This window comes from Eublepharis macularius, chromosome 5 (genome assembly GCF_028583425.1).
Source record: "Eublepharis macularius isolate TG4126 chromosome 5, MPM_Emac_v1.0, whole genome shotgun sequence".
NCBI classification, from domain to species: Eukaryota; Metazoa; Chordata; class Lepidosauria; order Squamata; family Eublepharidae; genus Eublepharis; species Eublepharis macularius.
In genome coordinates this window covers 50,567,117-50,589,460 of record NC_072794.1, presented here as the reverse complement: position 1 = coordinate 50,589,460, position 22,344 = coordinate 50,567,117, and the positions used below count along the sequence as shown (strand labels likewise).

The 22,344-nt window shown below is 41.1% G+C and overlaps 2 protein-coding genes across 2 annotated transcripts in view; both read left to right on the top strand.

The window, feature by feature from the left end:
* Positions 1–6,241, top strand: part of ARHGAP29 (Rho GTPase activating protein 29) — a 98,845-nt gene extending 92,604 nt beyond the window's left edge. The window contains exons 21-24 of the mRNA XM_054979727.1: positions 132–444; positions 1,031–1,136; positions 1,580–1,690; positions 3,199–6,241. Coding sequence (XP_054835702.1) covers positions 132–444; positions 1,031–1,136; positions 1,580–1,690; positions 3,199–4,088 — 1,420 coding nt within the window. The 3' untranslated portion in view covers positions 4,089–6,241. The remainder of the gene's footprint in view (positions 1–131; positions 445–1,030; positions 1,137–1,579; positions 1,691–3,198) is intronic.
* A 12,240-nt stretch (positions 6,242–18,481) lies between these two features.
* Positions 18,482–22,344, top strand: part of ABCA4 (ATP binding cassette subfamily A member 4) — a 165,086-nt gene continuing 161,223 nt past the window's right edge. The window contains exon 1 of the mRNA XM_054979825.1: positions 18,482–18,547. Coding sequence (XP_054835800.1) covers positions 18,482–18,547 — 66 coding nt within the window. The remainder of the gene's footprint in view (positions 18,548–22,344) is intronic.

Sequence of the window (22,344 nt, the reverse complement as noted above, 5' to 3'; positions counted from 1 at the left end):
GCCTTCTATTTTCAGCATTTTGAAATTGATACATAGACTTGATTTGTGTTCGTTTGTAGCTAGTAGTATATTTGAAGTAGGATGGTGGGCGGGAAATTTAAAGTTCATTATTGTGCTGTTCTTTTATATAGGGTTACAGAACAGTCTGATGAAAATAAAATGTCTGCCAGCAACCTTGGCATTATATTTGGCCCAACTCTTATCAGGCCACGTCAGACAGATGCTACAGTCTCTCTCTCTTCACTTGTGGACTATCCATATCAAGCTCGGGTAGTGGAGCTTCTTATAACTTATTATGAGAAGATCTTTGACATTCTGCTGCAGCCTTTATCAGATGCATCTCAGTCCGAAGAAAATGTTACTTATGCTAAAAGTATTCTCTTATCAGAAGATCGAGAACCGACGCAGCAAAGGAAAACTGCATCCTGTATTGCTCTGAAGGAAGTGAGTGCCTGTCGTGGAACTACAGTTTTTACTGATTGCATTATATTTATACAAGGATGCTTTGTTACCTGGCACTTGATTATCCAAAAAGCTTAGTTAATGAGCATCACCCAAAAGGCAGGCTCCTCTCTGCATACTTGTGTGTCTTTGGGTGCACGCATGCCTGCCTCTCCAGCCAGCCAGCTCAATGCTTTGGCTGTTCCTGATGTTCTGGCACTGGCAGTGCCAGCTGATAACATCCTTGAGTTCCTCCTTTCCCCTCATCCTGCCCCAGACTGTTGAGAACCGGCTCTGCTAGAGAACACTCCTTGACTGCCTAATGTATAGGGCAGCTCTGTTGCTTGGGGTAGGGGGAAAGGTTGCATTGGGTGTAAGGCTTATCACCATAGAGTGAGGTTTGGTTGCTGTGGTTTCCTCTGGATAGGGGTCAAGGGCAGAGTAATAAGCTTAACTATCCAGTACCTTTGATAAACCGGCAACCCCCACTCCCTGTGAGTGCTGAATAACAAAACTTTTATTGTATTACCTTGTTCTGGAAAACTTTTCTCACCTTAGTTTCCTTTTCTTCTCTGGCTTTTATTGACAGAACATCCAGTTAGCCCAAAATGAGAGTAAAGATTCAGAAACTGTTGTGTTATTTGAAGAACCAGATAGTAGTAAAGACAAGCAGCATATTTCTAATGCATTAACAGGTTAGTGTTTGTGTATGTTTAATACATTACAAAAGATGGATGTACGAACAAGAATAAATTTGCCTCTAACGTTCACTGCATGGCACAGTTTCTTTAAGGGAATAATTATTGACATTTCCTATGGAAACCATAGACCATTATTAAAATACCTTCAGACTGATCTCACAAATGCAAATGGTTGTTTAAGGTGTGGGAATCATTTACCAAAACCATCAGAAAGGCTCAGAAATCAACCAAAATTTGATCCACTCACAAATGAATTGTGTGTCTAATCATCATAGTACTAAGTTAAACCTTCTCAGCAATGTAGGATTGAGATATGTCACAAAATTTTTTATCATGTGTTGATTTTGAATGTTATTTGAGTGTTTGTATTGTTTAAAAATGCTTCATGCCTGGAATGCACATTTTACTGTGCATAACTACTTACACTGCTTTTCTAGACTGGCGTTCACAAGTTGGAACTAAACACAGTCTTGGAAGGAGAAACTCTCCTTCAGAACCATCCACTGTCTCAGTTCTGGAAAATCACAGTGCAACTAAAAAAGAATCAGGTCAGTATTGTTAATTACAAGAACATAGGCAGTTGAATTTAAGGTTGTCAAAACTGGACTGGGCAATTCCTGGAGATTTGGGAGAGCCTGGGGAGGGCAGTGACTTCAGCAGGGTATAATGCCATAATGTTCACGCCCGGAAGCAGCCACCTGGGGGCTGGCAACCCTAGTTGATCTTGGTAGCTTACCAATTGCTGTGTATTGGAATGCAAAATAAGAAAGAGATTTCTTACAAGGTTGAATTTTTTTAACTCATGGCAAGCATCAGTAAGTCCTGTATTTTAGTGAAACAATGTCCCGTGATTTATCTCAAGTGACAAAAATCTCTAGTTAATTTTATTCATACATGTATATCTGGTAATTGGTTGTCTTTGAGAACTATGTTACTCAAAAGCTTGTTTAAGCATGTATTGATAAATATTTGTTAAAATTCCTACTTTTCCTGCTTACATTATGTTAGCTCTAAAAACAGAATTAATCCTGAGTGTTTAACAGTCAGGTTTTGCAACCCATTATGTAAATGAGGCTGATATAGAAAGTAGTAATAACAGCTGCAAAGCTGCTGCCTCAAGCCATATATTTTATACCGGCTGGTTAAAAAGATTTGTGTTCTTTTAGCCTTTTAAGTCTGTAAAATGCCTACTTATGCCATCCTTTCCCAAAAGAAACAGCCAAACTATACCATTTGAGCCAATTCTGCAAGTTCCCAATTGGTCTTTAGGCTAGTGACAATTAGAATTGAGCTGAGCTGAATCTATCTGAAAGTATGTGGTTTCTGTTGTTGAGAGGAACCAGATGAGTGCGCACCGTCTCACATCTTGGATTGATCTGCTTATTACATATGCAAAAGTAATAACAACCCTCTACAGCAGCCATTCTTAAACTATGATCTCAGACTGACCATTAAACCCTGGTTTCCTTATATGTGTCCCTAGGATCATGATCAAAATAAGAAGGAAAAACAAGACCAACACGGTTTAGAAATTTCCAAAATGCTTCTTTTTAGTTTAAACTAAAGAAGCTGCTTGTTTCTACGTCTGTGCAAGGGGTTACAATGGAAACATTTGGGGTAGAGTTCAGTAAGTCTATTACAGGAAGTCTGTAGGAAAGTTCCTCCCTTCCTGCAGTATGTCGAAGAGGAAGAAGGATGTATTATGATAAATGGAACCAAGTGGACAGAATATGCTTCCAGAATAGAAAGCAGTTGAGTAAGCATTCTCTTGCAAGGTTGCTTTAAAGCAGGACAATGAACTTGACTGCAAGACAGATAAATTAAAAGTGGTCCTTAACATTTCAGTTGTAGAAAGTTTCTGCATGTACAATATGGCATCTTATTCACACAATAGTAAAGAACTGCCTTAAATGAAATCTCCTGGCTGCCCTGCTGAAGGTGTGGTTATCTAAAACATACTTTTGTATGTTACTTATTGGATAAATTGTTTTCTATTGTTCAAAAGTAATACTTTCTGATGTAAAGCTAAGAGTCAAACCAGTCTGTTTCTTCCTAGGCAACGATGGGATTCAAGTTTCAAGTCAAGACAATGAACCTTCTCTCTCTGCCGCTGAGGATGGTGTTAAAACCAGTCACTTAGTAAGACCTAATCGTCAGATAGCCAAAGTTCAGTTACGTTCTCAGAGGACAAAGCCAGTTGTTCGCCCTGTCAGTTTACCTCTAGGTCAAACACTTCCTCCCTGTATTTTGAATGAGAAAAATTCCCGAAATGCAGGGCTAAGTATAGAAAAGCTTGGCAAAAGCCCTGTTATTGAAGAGGTTTCTGAGACACAGTTGCTTCCAGCTGTTAATGCTGGCTGTAGGTTTTCTTGTTATGACTCTCAGACTCTGAAAAAGACATGGGACAAGCAATATAAACAATATGATATGACTGCAAGGACAGCAATGATTGTGACCAACCTGCCCCAGGAAAATCGAACACAGGATGTAGTAAACACATGTGCCTTACCATCATCTAGCAGTGTTGTTAACAATTCAGTGAATGCCATACTTCCCAATAAGCCATATACAATACCTGTCAGGGCTACAAGAACAACTGCAGAAGGGCATACCCCAGACTCTAATCCTCTTGCTGCTTTCAGAACGCCAAGAACTTTGCAACCACCACCAGGGACATTCTATAAACCACCAGCCAACAGTAAGGCCAGACAAAATGATGAGAGTTCTGCACCTAAACTCTGTACAGCAGTTGTCAAAGATGAGACTCCAAAGCTAGCAATCAACCCTGTGCTTGCTCAGGGTACTTTGGGCTCCTCAAGCCAGCATGTAAAGCAACAAAAAATCAGTTCAGAAGCTGTTTCCCCTACAGACTTGAAGCCCACCTATCAGAGATTAAGGCCAAAGCGGATGCAAGAACTGGAACAGAGGGAAGCTCACTTTGTATAGGGCAACTAAAACTTTCTGGAAAAGTTCTACAGCTTTGTGGTCTTGTCAAGGAGGACTATTCCTAGAAGATTTCACCTTTGTGCCATATTGAACTTAATTTTATATACATATGTACAGAATTTTTAAAATATGGGATGTAAAAAAAGCTGTGAAAAATAATGAAGTGAGTTTTTTTTAATTCATTAGGTTTTTCTCAAATATATTTAAATACATTCCCAGTACAGATGCAGCTAGTTGAAGATGCAGCCGAAAAGCTCTGTTACCTAGTTCCATGTACGGAATTTCCCTTCTGTGTTTGGAAGCCAATTAATTATGCTTTGGCATAGCAATTAAAAGAGCAAGTTCTTGAGTATAAATGATTTGATTAGACTTCAGCGTATGAAATAGTTACTTAATTTAAGGATAAACCAAAGCTTGAAGCATTGCTCTAAATGTCCATATTCAGTTTTCCCTAGTCAGTGCAATTCAGAATTTTTGCCCCTAATAGATTATGTATTGGCCAACATGGCCTTTGTGTATCATGTATGTATATATTATATAACTACATGTTCATCTGTTGATGTTTTATGTTGTCACTTGAATGTTGCTTGTACAGAAAATATGTATTACTGAGCTTTACATGTCCAGTTATCAAGTGGGTTAAATGCACAGAAATCTAGCTGGTCCAGGTGCCCTTCAGGAAGGAAGACAAAAACTTACAGAAGTGGCACCGCCATCCCTACTTACTAATAAGCTAGCATTTCCTGCCCTCTCTGCAAATAGATTCTTTTATTGCTTGGCGCAAATGAGGTGAAGATTGTAGATCAGAGGTTTGATAAAATAGGTATTCAAAAACGCAGCAATTAGTAAGAACATCATCTGGTTTTCCACTTTGTATTGTTTTATATGTACTGTTTGCTTTAAAATATATATACATTAATGTGTTAACATTTCACTGAGTCCATGTATTCTATAGTGCCCTTATTGAATATAGAACCTCTTACGTGTTAATATAATATGGTATGTATTAATATACTTGTGTTTACTGAAAATTATTCTGTACAAAAGGGGGGTTTTGCACATTGAAAAAGGTATTAACATTATGAGGAATTTTTAAAGGAGAATAGAGGATAATGGAAAACTTTTTTAAACAAATGCTTTTAGATATTATTAATTCAAAGTCAAGGGTGGGGAATGTCAAAATAAGTAAGTTGGGTATAAAGCCAACCACATCATTCCATAGGAATGTTGAAACTTCTTGCTGCTTAAAATTTCTGCTCTGTTTTGATATATGCAGAAAATCTGTATATATTTGCTGAAGCCATAGCAAACAAATAGAGGTCCATTTTTAATTATCCAGATGGACTTAATGCACTGAAACAATTGTGTGAATGCAAACCTTGGACAAGGAAACCTAATTTTGGCACCATTAAAGTGATTAGATGGAAAAGGCTGAAGTTTTCTCTTGCAAACTAATAGAATGAGGCCTCCTATGTCAGGAAGGGGCTATTAAGATAACCTTGATTATGCTTATTGAATAATTGCAGTGATACAGGTGCCAGTGTTGCATCAATGAGAGCTGGAATAGGCTGTTCTTTTTCAAACTGCAGGTTGGAAATCTCACATTTTTGGTCCCCCTCCCATGTTAGATGTTCCTGCAAAGTAATCACCATGTTACATGGGAGGGCCTGGACTAACCCTTCAATGTGCTATGTGTGTTCTACTTGCACTAAATTAATAGTGTAGGAAAACTTGTAAAAATGTAATATCTTTCCTACAGTCCAAAGTCGCACATTCTACCACCTCAGTACTCTGTCACCTCATCCCACTGCATATGGAAATCGGGCCATATTCTTAATACTTATCACTTCAGGGGTTGAGAGGAAGATCCAACTGAATCTGGTTGTTAGGAAGCATTTATGGGTTTGCACAGAATTTAAAAATCAGAGTTCAAAACTGAGTGCCACCCTCTATGAATAAGAAAGCAGGTTTTCGTGTTAATTTGTTTATATGAGAACTATTCATTGTACCACAAATGTGTTAGTATCTAATTTCTGTCCATTATATATAATTTTTGAACTCTGATCATAATCAAGATTAAGTGTCCTATACCTAATAAATCAAACTTTGCTAATATTTCCGTATTCAAATTAAATTGCCAAGGATTGTATGAATTTAATTTGTTTTCAGGATTTACTCAAAATAATGTTGGTGAATTTGGTATACTGAAATTATACTACAGCTGAACTTAAGCTTTTCTATGACTTCCAAGTGATGTCCCCATATGATCATCCTGCTGTTTGCCATTATATGAGCCCTGTGTCCAAGATGTACACATGTACAAGAGAGCAAGAATGAGCACACTGGATCTACCCTCTTCATATGTTCACTGTGCCTTATACACAAACTGTACACTTACAGTTGCCATTCCTGTAATCAAAAATGTTAAATGACAGCACTCTCATAGGGATGGACATGTACACTTTGTACATTCTTAAGGCAGTGGCAAAAGCATATGGGGGGGTCGACTCAGTTGTGATCAAAGGAGGATGCCAAGTGGCTCCACCTCTTACTGCCCTATATACTTATACAACTGTCATATGTGGGTAATTGACATACTTTCGATCATAATGACAGGTAATACTAACGCTTTTCATCAAAGATTTTCCCATTGAGATTCATCTTAATTTAGATGAAAGGCTATTTATTGTGTAGTGAATCAAAATGAAGTTTGTTATGCCAGTATTATATCACCACGAGAAATAACTTGTGTATCTCTGAAGTATCATGGAATATTTTGTACTAGTTTATATCCTGCATTTTAGAAAGTCGTTTCATTACAAATTGGGGGGTGTTCTACAGTGCCACCATATAAGTAAGGAGTGGACTAAAACTACTCACATTCTGATTAAGTAGAGGAAAGTTATGGTTGCAACACGGGATGAGTCCTTTCATAGACTCAGACCCATTTCAGCCTTATTTACATTTAAATCAGTTTTAGTCCAAATGGTGTTCTTGCATCTAAGAAAAGTTTGTTCTCCTCTCACTGACTAATAGTTCAGCTGCGCATCTACAATCTCTCTGTATTGCCGAGTGCAAAAAGCGGGTGGGGTTAAAGAAGAAAATGAACAGCAGACCTTATCTAAGAGAGAGACCCTGCTGGCCTGCCCCTGTTTTCAGCCTAAAAGAAGGGGGGCAGGGAGAGGTTACTGAAAGAGGTTCTGAAGCGCAGTATTTGCCCTTTGCTTGCCCTCATGCATGTTCTGTCTTGTTACTGCATATATAGATTCTTTTGTCATCCTCTGTTCTTTTTATAAACCTTGTCTGTCTCATCCTCTAAAATCAGATTGATTTTAGATTGACTAACCAGCCTCCATGGTTTCTGCTTGTAACAAGGCTTTAGGTTGTTCATGCTTTTGCTGCAGCAATAGGAGTAAATCTACCTCTCAAAGAAACAAAGATGTTATCATAATTGACCTGCAATTTTAATGTTGCCACAAGCCTGCTGTCTGCAAGGGCGCATGGTTCCAATTTGCATTAATATCCTGTGAGAAGTCCTGCTGGCTTGATAAGCCATAGCTGTCAGATTTGCATGTAATTATGTTCTGTGTACTTACACTTAACTCATCAAGGGCCTCTGAGGCTTTGGTGCAGTACTGGCTTCCATAACTTGCTGACCTAATTACTCATGATGACACTATGTTTTATAGAGACCTCTAGAAGCTACAGGCCTGAATCGTTTTGGTTCAAACACATTTCTTCAGATTTTCAAGAGATACAAAATTTTTCTCAATCATTATACAGAGCTTTTAGTGCAGTGATATTTAAATGGTGAAAATAGAGCTGCTCCACATCTAGTTGAGGATTAAAGCAATCTCCTTACAACTGAGCTGTATTATTTTGTAAGCGCTCACTGTTCCTGAGATGCATTCCTCTACAGTAATGCTGGACTTCTGTTCTGACATCATTTCATTTCTCAGAGCAGTGCCATGCCTTTGATGGCAATCTTGAAACAAATGAGGTAAGTTTTAACGCGTAGTTTTTTACTTAACTGACATGATCGTTGTTGTTGTTGGTGTGTGTGTGTGTGTGTGTGTGTTTAATTCCCAAGTCCAAGAAATCTGGTTCCCGTAATCTGGTAAATGCCATGCTGGATATATGTGAATGCTAACTTCATCAAGTATTGAAATTTATATTAAATATGTGTATACAAATAAATTTGCAGTATTTTATAGAGTTAGAAGATGTGTACAGTATTCTAAATGGATATTGCGAGGAGTAAATTTTAGAAGCATAATGTGAAAGAACAAGTGTGATATACTGTGATTTCTTATACCTCATATTCATGTGTGTGATCTGTTCATATAGACCTTACCCCCCTTGCCACTGTTATCCTTAGTAGAGTCATGCCCTTCTATGCAGAGTGTCTTCAGCGGACTTAAAAGGCTGTAACTCTTAGGAATGGACTGCAATTTATTTAAGGAACAAGTTCCAAGAACTTCTATGCATCCAATTGAAACAATAGATCTATAAACCATATCACAATTTTTTGAGTGAAGCAGATTCAGACATGGCTTGCATTCTGACACGGCAGAGCATGCTGTCAGAAGTCTATAGACCACCTGAGTGCATGGAAGTCATTCACAATTCTGATCTTTATCTTTAAAGTTCAGGTTTATAAACATGTTTATTACATTATGAGTTTCTCAAATACACCATTCTCTATAAACTGCACCAAGATCCCAGATGTCACAACAAAGGAGAATTAGTCTGCAAATGCTATCTATGGCCTACCACCTTTATGAATAGATTTGTATTGCGGCTGAGTGCATGGTGTGCTTTGCGATCACATCCAAATTTTCTGAAGTGTCTCATGATGCAAGTTCTCGTTACAGATTTAGGACTGAAACAGATTTGCCAAGGATTCCTAGAGCATCCAGCAGTTGTCTAAATTAGTACATTTGTAGACACTTCCATTTTCTGAGCTTCTCATTATGAATGAAATATATCATTTCTTCCCAGAAACTTCCACCTCAACTGGTGATGTAAGCATTCCAGTTCTATGACTCATGGCCCCATCCTACTGTTCTTTCATTAGGAAACTAATTTGCTATTCCAAGTCTATTCATATCAAGGTTGACTCAGCCTCCCATCCTTCCAAGGTCAGTAAAATGAGTACCCAGTTTCCTGGGGGTAAAGTGTAGATGACTGGGGAAGGCAATGGCAAACCACCCCATAACAAAAAGTCTGCCAAGAAAACATCGTGATGCGACGTCCCCCGCATGGGTCAGTAATGACTTGGTGCTTGCACAGGGGACTACCTTTATCTTTTTTTACCATTCCAGATGACTTCTTGACTGAAAATAGGTCTAGCTCTTGTCTTTTTGCATATGCAAAGCATAAAACATTGTGGAATGCTAGAAACCAAATAGCACATTAATGTGGACCCTCCTACTTCATTCAGCGAGTTGAAAACTTTTCTGCAGCTTGAGTAGCTCTTTCCCAAGTTGAAAGAAGGCTTCTTTGGTATGCTGGAGAAAGGTTTCCAGTTTTTCTGAGGAAAATGATACAATACAGATCATTTTTTGAGAAGGTTGAGAGATCAATGCTTCCTACTGAACACATGGCTTTTGTGCATAGATTTTGAGAGGATTATTCTACAGCTGTCTCATGAAGTGGTAGGAGCTTATAGTGATACATATTTTGCTCTGCTACTACCTTTTAGTTGATCTGCTGCCGATAATATGCATTCTTCATATGCCAAATGAGATGTGCGCTTGAAAGTTCATCAAGAAGTCTTTCTGCACTACTTCCCCCTGACGTGCAGTGTCATTTTTCCTTACACCCACTGTTTCCCTCTGCACACATGGTTGGTGGACTTTTTGCTAGCTGTTTTTTAAATAGATAAACTACTATAGCAATGTTACATTCCTTAAGTAAGCCTGTTCCTATATGCATAATCTTACCCTGAGCGCAGTTTCTGGTCACAGTAACGTGTGAGAACTTTGGGAAGTGGTAAGATTTATTCAGATGGAATGCATTGCTAGCTTCCAAACTTAATATCCTTATAACATAATGATACTTACTGTGGTAGAAATATCCAAGATCCTGAATTCTAATTCCAGCTTCCCATTATTTTTGTTTATCTTTACATTAATTTTAAAAAGTCTATGCCCTGCTGAGATTTAAAATCCTACACACTTAACTCAGAATACAAGTAGGTCAGTCTCAGCCTACATAGATGATAACACCAACAAGCCAATCATCTCCCAAGCGGGATTTACAATTTAATTAGGAAAGATCTTTTTTTTTTAAATCTAATCCGCAAGTTAGATGTGGCCACAGTGTTAGCAGAGAAGGCGCATTGTCTAATTGTATCCTTGTATGTGTTATTAAATGATATTTTAATTGGTATAGATTAGCTGTCTTCAAATGCTTTCAGTCCTTTTGGTGCAATGCAGGGATCCCTAGTTTTGGTTCACCTTGTCCCTGGTGGAGGGGATGGGAGAGAATATCTTTTACATCAGCTGTTTTAAGGCCTGTTTCACGCAGCCTTTTTAAACTGTTATGGCTGCTGGTTGCTAGTGGATTTTTAAAAAATTTTCAGATAAAAGCTGCTTATCCTGTTTGCAATGCAGGGTTGAGCCAGGTGTTTTTGAAAACCATTTTTCCCATTTTCAAGTTTTCAATGTGTTTCACGTTCACTGCAGAGTACTGTTTGGAATGTCCCTAGTACTTCTATCAACATCACCTTTTTATTTTCCACCCAATTCCAACATGTTCTTTTTAAAAATGTATATAGATTAGCACTATAGCATTGTAACAATAGGTGTAGCTCATTCTCTGAATTCTGAGCTTTCATTTTTTTAAAAAAGCATGCGTCTTAGCCCCTTCCATTTTGGAGCTATGCCTTTTTCCTTATGCATCTGCAAGAGACTTGCTTTTTAAAAAAATGAAAGCTGGGAATTCAGAGAACCTGCTACACCTATCATTACAATACTGTAGCGCTATAGTGATATTTTTGTGCTGATTTTTTTAAAAAACCAAATACTCTGGAGGCCCAGGGGACGGGGTGGGGGGTGGGTTACCACTTCTCATGCCATAAAAGCAGCATTGTTTGAACTGACCACAGAAAGGCACAGCTCATAAATTGATATAAATACTGTTTGAAATCACCGCTCCCACGTCGCTTTATATGAAGTTGGGGCAGCAAGAAATAAGAACTGGGTTAAAACAGAAATTATTATTATTCGTAATAGTATTTATTGTCTACCTTCCTCACTGAGATCCAAGGCAAATGTGAAAGGGGCCTAAGAGTCCTCCTTTCTTCTGAGGAAAAGCTCAGAGGTAAAAAGTCAGATAGATGAATAGAGGCCACCAAACCCCAATCATTCATTATTTCTTTGAAAGGTAATCTCATGGTGATAAAAGCTAATTGTTCGTGAATTACATAGGGAGATTGTGTTATGGGAGACGCTGGTGGGATAGCCTCCAGTAGCAGCTTCACCATCACCTCACGCTATTGTGGATGACTTGGTAGAATCATGTGTGCTGCTGAACCTTATGAATGTTGATAAAAAGGTAAATGTGGGGCTCTTGTACCTTTAATAGAGGTCTAGAAGAGGAAATTGAAACAAATACACCTGTCATGCAGGAATGAAGAAAGCTTCACCCACTAAAATTTCTTCTACTCAGCTATTAAAGGCAACCTTATTTGCACCCAGCTATCCTTACACTTTACTGCTTTGGAGTAATTGTCCATCATTTCCTATTACAAGACAGATAATTGGCATGCAAATCTATTAAATGTTTTTTTAAAAAAAAGCAAAGTAAATTCAAGAACAGAAATCAGTATTGCAGTTATGGATGCTTATGTATAGATCTCTCACTATTGTCATCATACTTTTATTTCTATTCTGTATGAGACCTGTTTTAAGTTTTGTTCTTTTTTTCAATTATAAGAAGTCTCTGTGACAGCATTTACATTTTGAGAGGGACATTGTAAATCGAGGCTCTTTCTTCTCTTGCAAGTCTACATTTTTAGCCACACTTACTAGACAAGTATTTGTGCCAATACAAGAATAGCGGAGTCTGATTATTTCTTGCATTTCCTGTGCCTTGAATATCATTGTCCTTAAAAGAACAAAAGCTATGAGTTACAGGCTAACAGGAAAAATCTTAAATCCAACTTTCCAGATCTGTACAACCTCAAATGAGCTTTCAAGTACTTAATGTCATAAATATTTTATGATTACTTGGCTTCTTTTTCTACTGTATGAAGATTTTCTCTGGGGATTGGTGCTCAGTCGATGCTTTCCCTTTGGACAGCAGTCAGGCTGTGGCTCTTCAAATAGCCTCTGGAGATGGGTCCTCAACTACAGCTCTCCATGCAGGAAAGAAGCAGGGGAAATTTTTTTCCCATAATCAGAATAAACAATGGTTTCATATCAAGCTGTTGTTGAAGGTCGAAAAGTGCCAGCTCTGCACATAAGCCATTTCCCATCTACCCAATAGAACTGTATGGGTTCAAGGAGGCATTTCCCCCCCCCCTCCACTTTATCCTCCCAAGAGCCTTGTGAGGTAGATGCGGTAGAGAGAAAGTGACAGACACAGGCCTACAGTTTCTTGGCCTGGTGGGCATTTAAACACAGTCTCCCCAGGGCTAGTTGAACCTATAAACTACATTGTCAAATATATGTCATGTGGGTTGTATCTCATGGATACTCATACTCTGCATGTTTAGTCAGAAGAAAGTCTTGTTGGGTTTTTAATTTGGCTTTTTATAAAGTGAGTTTAGGATTTCATCGAAAGACTGACAGTGCCAACTTGTTGCATTAACAAACTATGATTGTATGTAGCACAATGCATGATGATTAAAACTTTAAAGCTTTGAAAAAACATGTGTTTCTAATGATGGCAAGGGTACTATTCACAGATACTGTTCTTATAGCCACATTTTATCTTAGCAACAGATGAGCTTGATGGAAAAAGGGATGCAACGTTCCTGGTAACAAAACTTTCTCTGTGTTAGGAAAATGCCATGTCCTAGCAGATGAGGGCAGATGAATGGATTCCTCACAATCTGGAGAGCCATTACTTCTATAAGCTGCATGGAAAAGTCTTGGGAGCATCCCCTGCACTAAATGTAGTAATGAAGCAAGTGATCATTTCAAGGGGGCTGCTTTGACAGGGAGGTTTGCCTCTGTGTCCCCCTCCCGTGCAGAAATTCTTTTGTGCACTTTTATGCAACATGTTTGTGTGGTCATCCAGCAATACCGCAGTGTTTCACATGGCTGCTTTGCAACAATCTTCCTGAAAGGCTGTACCCAAAGTGAGTTTGGGGAGAATGTGTATGAGAGAGTGCTTATTTCACACCTCTTTGCCCACATCCCTCTCTGCCATTTCTCCTTGTGCCAGCCATCTTCCCCATCCAAGTAGGCATTTCTCTTCCTATTTTTTTTTTAGTTTACTGATAGTTCCCTCAGTGCTATAGTGATATTCCTGTTACTAGCTTTAAAAATGGGGGAAAGCCAGCTGGTGCCAGAAGAGAAGTGGCAGGGGTGGCAAGTGTCAGGGGAAAGCACAGGGCAAAACCCTGTGTGGAAGCTTCATTGCCACTCCAAATGCCTTTGCATTGACAGCGACAATGATGAGATCAAAATGGGGAACAGCAGTGTAGTTTGAGCTTAAACAGAAATCTGTCTGTAGAAGTTAACTTGCACACAGATGTAGATGCCTCGATTCAGGCTGAAGACAAAAACGGAGGAAATATTATTTAACCCTTCAACCTTGGTGCTGTTGTTAGTATTATAAAAACCTGCTTAAAGGACCTGTTTATCCTTTAAAAACCTGCTCCCCCCTCCTTTAAAATGAACAAAACTGGAAAAGCATTGAAGGGTTAAGTTCCCTCTCCCCTGCCCTCAGTGTCAGTCTGAATCATATCTATGTACATGTGCGATTTGCCACTGGTGCATCTCCCTTGGCCCTTAATCTTTTGCAGCAACATCAAGAAAGAGTCTTGTGATCTTCTAATGACAGGTTTACAGTAGTATCAGTTTATCCGCTGCAAATGTATTAGTCTTTAGGATGATGCAAAACTCTTTGTTGTCTTTAAAGTAAGTGGACAACTCAGTAAAAATATAATGTAACGTTGCTGTGAAGTTTCTGCCACGGGATGTAGGATCTGATATCCACTTCTTTCAAGATTAAGTCAGGGAGAGGCACTCCTTACCGAAGGATGATTATCTGTCTTATTTGTTAGTTGACTGCCAAAAATAATCATTAGTGCTTTTTAAAAAGTAGCACTTTGGCAATCATTAATGGAGACAAGAAAATAAAAAACCACTGAGCGTTGCAACAAAGTTAATTCACAGGCACCAATTTTTGCCAGCCAAGTGCCTGGCATCCTCCGAGCCCTGCTACAGGTTAAATGCCATCCTGACAACCTGCAAAAATAAGTACCCAGAGTAGATTTCTGCAGCTACTTAAAGTAAGTGGCTGTATAGTGGTAAGTGTAGTCAAGAGCCACACAATAAATAGAGAACATATGCAAGGTGGGAAGCAACAGGAAGTGTTACAAGGGGCATTGTATGTCCCCCTGACCCTCCTGACTCCCCCCCACCCCGACCAATGGAAACATTTTGCAGTAGAGTCAGGTCTTTCAAAGTATTTTGTCACACAGTAATTCCCTTACAAAATTCCCTACTAGCCAATTTGGTGACGGTGACCGTCTAAGGTCTGATTTAAATGCGAAGCTAGTGTGGTAAAAGAGTTCATCCATGGGATTTTGTGCTTGCACGGCTTCTTGTTTAAACACTGTGCTTAATTAGCATGCCAGTGCTACACCTCCCAGGTGACAAATCTCTGATGCACTGACTTAGCACATAGCTCTCTTTTACACAGGTAGTAGTCTCATTTAAATGAGAAGCTATGTGAGAGCAAAGTCTCATATGAATTCTTTTGCCTTGCCAGTCTCCTGTTTAAATTGGCTCTTAGATGGTTTGGGGGGAGGGAATAGAGAATTATGTGAAGATCAGTCTACTAACAGTGATAAACGATGATAACACATAAAAGGACAGTACACCCTAGAATACCAAATGCTGGGAACGAGTAACAGAGGAAGACCTGCATCTTCCTGCCCCACTTGTCAGTGGCCAGGGCTGTTTCCATACAGGTGATTTGCTTTGGCTTCCTTACAGCAGAATTGTTTTGGGAAGCATCCATAAGATGTCATCTTCTATTCCATGCTTTTCCTTGTTTTGCAGAGATCTTTCTAAAACCTGGATTAGCAAGTTCTTTTTGGAAAGCCAGCAGACAATGTTCCCTTGGGTGTTATGTGGACAGGAAGGTGTGCACTTTTGCAGGTCCTTTCCACACGGTACAATTTCCTTGCTTCACCCCCTGTGGCCACTTCCAGCACACACCAGCAGGCTTTTTTTTAAAAAAAGTCAAGAACTGCGAGATTGCTATAATGTTAAAACAGTTTAACAATTTATCAGAAACAATGTACTTGTTTCCAGTTTTTATTGTGTATAAAATCAAGTCTATGTCATTCTCTGTCAAAGTTATAAGGGGGATGGTGCTTGCTGCACATTTCCCCTTATAACTTTGCAATTATATGGGGTAGAGACTTTTAAAAATGAGACATCAGAACTAGTATATTGTTGCAATAGATTTTTATAATGTTACAATGGTATACTGATCTAGGAATTCTTGGTTGGTTGGTTGGTAATGCCTTCCACTAGAGGAGGAAGAAATGGCTGGGCTGAGGCAAGAAAAGCACAGGGAAAGCTGTAATGACAGCTACACACATGGAAGCAGCCCTGGGCTGTCTGACTGACTTCAGAATTCAAAACAGTAAAGAGTCTAGTAGCACCTTTAAGATTAACCAACTTTACAGTAGCGTAAGCTTTCAAGAACTGCAACTCTCTTCATCAGATGCATAAAGAGAGCTGTGGTTCTCGAAAGCTTATGCTACTATAAAGTTGGTTAGTCTTAAAGGTGCTATTGGACTCTTTACTATTCTGCTACTACAGACTAACACAGCTAACTCCTCTAGATTTAGAATTCAAAACAGAATATTGGACTAGATGGACTTTTAGTCCTGATATAGCAAGAAAGTCATTATGCTCTCTAGAATGAAGCATGATCTGAAACAGCCTCATGAACTTCTTCTCCACTTTTGCTTCAAAACTAAGATTCCCCTGCAGAAAATGGCTGCTTTGGAGGGTGGACTCTATGGCATTACACCATTCTGAGGCAATTCCCCTCCCCAAACCCCACCTCTCCAGGACCCACTCCCAAAATCTCCAGGAATTTCCCAACCTGGACCTGGCAGCCCTATTCAAAACTGGTGTGGTGTTTTGGGGAGCATCCGTACCATATTCTTTAATCATCAACAGTCCATGTTTTCTCTGTCCTTGGCATGGTTTTTCTCAGATCTGGTCTGTTACTATCTTTTCTGAAAGAAAGCAATCCAAGCATGTTAGCACTTCATCAGGACAAGAAGGCACACATCTTTAAAGGTCCCACCAACATAACACCATTTTCTTTCCACCAGCCCCTCGTAGCTGCCATTTTCTTTCCTGCATCACCAGAGGGCTTTTTAAAAATCATTGGTGATTGTTATATAGCCCTATAAAACTACAATGCTAAAATGATTTTTTTTAATCCCTCAAAAACACTCTGGTGATATAGCAGGGAAAATAATGGCTAATGGAGAATAGTCACAGAACTGTAGTATAAATGAATAGCTCAGGAGATCGCTTTTTATACAGTAACAAGTGGAGGACCTGACAAGACATGTGGGGACATCTCATTTTCTTCTGTACCTCCTTCTCACACTATTTCCTCTTTCCTTTCCTTGGCAGCCTCCACAGCCTCTCATCTTTCGGTGGATCCTCTATCCTTTCAACCCACAGCCAACGTATTTTTATCTGCCCTCTGTCTTCAGTTCTCCCTCCTCCCTTTCTCCTGGTAGCCTCTCCCCGGGAAAACTCTGGCCAAGTTGTGCAATTTCAGACAGGCCCAGTTACACAGTGCCCCACAAGGACTTGTGGGGGGCTCCTCACTTTCTCTGGTATTCCTTCCCCATACTTTCCCTCTTCCTGGCACCCTGTGTTCCCCTCACCCACCTACCTTTTATCTGCCCTGTCTTCAGCTATATTAATCATTTAGACTCCACCTTTCTCCACAATGGAAGCACATAGCAGCTCACATTGTTCTCCTCTCCTTCATTTTATCCTCACAATAACCACGTGACTGAGAATCTGTGACTGGTGCAAGGTAACCCTATTAGCTTCCATGACAGAGTGGTGATTTGAACATGAAACTTCCAGATCCTAGGTGGAGGCTCTAGCCACTACACAACGCTGGCTTTCATATGGTGGCTGCTGTTGAACAGTAGCAATCAGCAAGGCCTGGGTGAGTTATGGAAGACATGGTAGCAAGTCACCTGGTGGCTGCTTCTGGGCCTGGACCCAGTAAGTCCTTCCTCAAAGGCCCAGCAGCCCTGGAAAGGCCCAGCCCCCTCCCTTTTACCAACTGAAAGCAACAATTGAAGGCTGGCAATACTGTTATCATTGCCTCGCTAAAGCCATCGAGGTCTCAGAGGGCATTTGTTTCTTTAAAACGACAGGTGATGCTTCTATTGTTTTAAAAGGTTTTTTAACACACACACCCATGATTTTTTTTAAACAAACAACAAACGTGGGGCTTTTCTCAGATTTGTAGAAAGATCTGTCTGGTCTACTCATGGACCCAGTATACTGATTTAAGTGCTGAGAATGGGGCCATGTTGATATTAGACATATTGATAGGATTATAGCCTGTTGCAATGTTTATTGTACGTATCATCATGCTCTCACTGCATTATCTTCTACCTTTGTAACCTGCTTTTCACCTTATAGTGTCATGCCTCAGATAATTCTTTTTTCTACGTTATTTTCCAGTTCAGTAATCCTAATATTACTGCACTGTTATTGGATATCTGATGCTATCCGATTGACTTGTTTTCTATATTTTGTAATCCGTCTTGAGTCTCAGCAAGAAACTCCTGTGTGGGTGCTCTTTTGCCCACTCTAACACCGCTGCACTCACAGTATGTGAAACGGAGAATCCTTGCTGAGAGGACGCAGCAACAGAACATTTGATATTAATGCTACTAGTCTTAGCACAATGCACAAATGCCCAAAAGGGACAAATTATATCGTTTAATAGCATCTTGCCATACAACCAATGTACAACCAGCCTGCATCATACAACAGACCTTCAGGTTCAGCTGACCTTTTGTTCAAGCCCATAAGGAATATCTAGTTATAAGTTTGTTTCTTTTCAGAGCTCAGCTGTCTGTGAGAAGATAACAGCAGAAGATTTTCTTTTTTCCAAGTCTGGGATGCTGCCAATGCATAAGAAGAATGATCTTCCTCAGACAAGTCAGACTTCTGCTGTGGAAAAACTGGATACTTAGAAAGCGACAGAAGGTAAGCCATTAGTGTGTTTTGTGTTGATATGGAGAAACACAATTAGTTTGCTCAATATGTATACGCCACGGTCTTTTAATTCTGCACTGATACATGTTGCATTGTTGTTTAATCCATCCTGGTCACAGGATACTTTTAACATTTCCATTAGTTTTAAAAATCATCTTCATTTTGCTGAGTATCTTATAATGGTATTAAATAGTGAACCTCTATAAGCAAGAAGATATATAACACATAACACCCAAAAGAAAAATTGGGGAATTATACTGTTCTGGTAAATTGTCAGCGAAGTTCTAGAAAAGCAAGTAGGCAAGAAACACGCAGGGCAAGATCAAAGGGTCAAGACAGGAGCAGAAGCTGAAGCTGGAGATTAGAGATCACCACAAGAGGCAGGCAGACCAGCCAGCTGACCCTAGAAAACAAAAGCTTAGGAATCAGCTACTCTGTAGGCTCAAGCATAAGCTGGTTGAAAGGAGATGTTGAAACAGCAAAGGTAGGATTATATAGATAACAGAGAGCCCCATCCTTTCTTGTGGCCAGGGACAGGTCGTGCAAGGATAGAGCGAACTGTGTATCTTCTTCCAGGGAGAGACTAGAGTGTTGGAGGCCATGAGCTGCCAAGTGTGCACATTTCCACCTGGTCCAGGACCCACCTTTGGCCATCCCCATTCTTCCTTCCTTCCTGGGAGAGACTCTGGATGTGCAGGAGGTAGACAGGTCCATTCAGGGGTTTCCTGATCTGTTGGCTCTACAGGAACGTGAACACAAGCTTGTTGTTGAAGAGTCTTGTTGGAGAGTCTCTTGGAGTATTGTCGAAGGCTTTCACGGCTGGAGAACGATGGTTGTTGTGGGTTTTCCGGGCTGTATTGCCGTGGTCTTGGCATTGTAGTTCCTGACGTTTTGCCAGCAGCTGTGGCTGGCATCTTCACAGGTGTAGCACCAAAAGACAGAGATCTCTGAGAGATCTCTGTCTTTTGGTGCTACACCTCTGAAGATGCCAGCCACAGCTGCTGGCGAAACGTCAGGAACTACAATGCCAAGACCACGGCAATACAGCCCGGAAAACCCACAACAACCATCAGTCTCTTGGAGTCTTTAACAGGAGTAGGGCTAACAAGCATGCAGTGTGGGTGGGGGATCCCCTGCACCTAGATTTGCAAGAAAGAAAAATTAAAAAGAAAAATAACACCTCGTTGACTTATAGAAAGTTCTTACTATAGAGTTCTGACAATTCCTAGAACCTTCCAGAAGTAACAAAGGGTAGCTCTAGGAAATGCTCTATGGTGAAGCCAGAAGTTCTCACCATAGTTTCTGGGTAGCTCGAGGAATCACCAGAACTCTTATGATAAGAACTTCCTGTAAGTGGATGAGGTCTTATTTTTCTTTTTAAATTTTTCTCTTGGGATGCTGCCCCCCCCTCCTACCAGTTGCCAGGCAATGCCTGATAACCCTACCTGGGAGCTTCTGGAGCCTTGGGCATCGTGGAAACTATGGGAAGCTCTTTTCTGAACCCCACTCCTGACAAAGGAAGGGGAGAAGGAGCAGGCTTGACATAGCCCCTGCCTACATTGGGCAGGGCAGGGCAGGGCTACTGGTGCTCATGGCTGCAGTGGCTTCTGCTAGGGTTGTCAGGTCCCCTCATCCTCCAGGTGGGAGGCAAGAGCTCTGGCAGTTACTTCTATTACCTTCTTCGTGCGCATGCGCTCCCAGGGTGCATGATACTGTTTGATGCTACATTGGGCCCACTGGCCTGCTATGAAATGCAGGAGCTCTCCAGGGCCCTCCCAGCAGCGCTCCGGAGCTCTGCAGAGGGCTGAATTGGGCCCATTTGTGGCCAAAATCAGCCCATTGCAGAGCAGGGGAGTGCTGCCAGGGTGGCATGACGGGCCCTGGAGTGCTCCTGCGCTTTGCAGCAGGCTGATTTTGACCCCAAACAAGCTCGATTCAGCTCACTGCAGAGCGCAGGAGCACTGCTGAGAGGGCCCTGGAGAGTTCCTGTGCTTCACAATGGGCCAAGTTAGGGGACCCTGTTGGGGACCCAAATTGGCCCACTGCAAGCACGAGAACACACCACTCCACCCAGGAGCGCGTCCCAGGAATCACTTTCCCCCTCCAGCCAGGTAAGCAGGGGCGGGGGTGAAGGGTGGGAGTGGGGGATCCCTATCTCCAGCAGTGGACTGGCAACCCTAGCTTCTGCCCACTTCACACCCATCCACCTTGTGAAGGGGGTACTAGCTTCTGCAAGGCAGGGGCCACTACTTGTGTCAGCAGCAGCTTCTACCTCACACAGTGCTGGTGGCTCCTACTAGAGCTGCTAGGTTCCCCGGTGAGGGCAAGGGATCCCCTGTTCCCAGCTTCTGCCCCCCACTGCCACTCACCTGGCTGGTGGGGGGAAAGGCTCCAGGGCCCCAACCTGGGAGACAAGAAACCTCCTGGGCCAGTGTGCAGCATGCTAACTTCCCATGGTTGTGATGATGTCACTTCCGGAAGTGACATAATTGCACCTTCTGGGAGCACTTGTGCGCAGTAAGTGCCAGGTCGCCACGGTAAGTGCCAGGTCGCCCACCCCTGCTGGGAGGTTAAGGGGGCCCGGCAACCCTAGCTCCCACCCACTTTGCATGAGCTGGCCCCAGGGTAGGAATGGTCTTGGTAGGGGGGATGTCCATCAGTCCATTGGTACATTCCCTGTTTAATGGCCAATCCAGCTTTTGCATGAGCCTGAGCCCATTCCCAGTTAGGGTTGCCAAAAGGTCAAGAGAAAAATGTCCTATCCCTTTAATAGAGGTTTAATGTATGGGAATGTACAGTTGATGCTTTTCATGGTATGAAGATAAATAACATCCCACTAAGCCTCTATTGAAGGGACAAGACATTTTTCTCCAGTTCTGGGGAGAGGCAGGGAGACCTCCTGGTCCATGACTCTATTCCTCACTGCCCCTTCACAGGCTGGGGGCGCAATCTTCTGTGTTGTGCTGAGTCACACAATGTGATTTCTATTGCGAAACCAAAAGTGGCATCAGTACAACACTGCAGGATTCATCCAAAACTCTATGGTTTAACCACATTGGTGCAACATCAAAGAGATTGTTCCTGCCCCCCCCCAAATTCTCCCACAACTGGCAAGCCTATCTCCAGGCCACTTGGCAGCCCTTCATCCCAGTCTTTCCCCAGGTACAGTCCTGGGGAGGAAACTACGTAGGATCTGGGACTGGAATAAGATAGCAAAGACTTAAATCCAGGGACTGGAATAAAGCAATGGAAGGAATAACACATATGTACTATTTTGACATGTTGCATTAATATATTTTATATTTTTAAACCACTTTGAGAATTTTGGTAAAGAAAAAGGATAGAAATCTAAGAAAGAAATGCCCAATGAATTTGCCATGTGGAATGATGGAGAAAATCCTGGCTTTGACCTCTTTCTTCAAAATGCTCTTTCTTCTTTGTTTTTCTTCAGTCTTGCAAGGTTCTAAGACTCTGGTTCTGCTCCAGCAAAACATCACAAATGCATTTGCTGAATCAGGCCAGAATGCTCGGCACCTTAACAGCACTGAACTTTAACAGCACAGAGTGAATGGATTTAGGCTGGGCATACAAGTGACTCTGTATGAGAAACAACACAGTGAAGAGGAAGTCGCTCTGAACTGGAGCAAATGGAAAAAATGCTCTTTTGTTTTTCATTCTGAGGAATCAGGAAGAAGATTTCTTAATCAACATCCAAATCCCTTCAGTCAAAGTATGAAATGTCAAAACACACGGTGCCAAACTAGATGCGACAGTGTCCTTGTGACTGC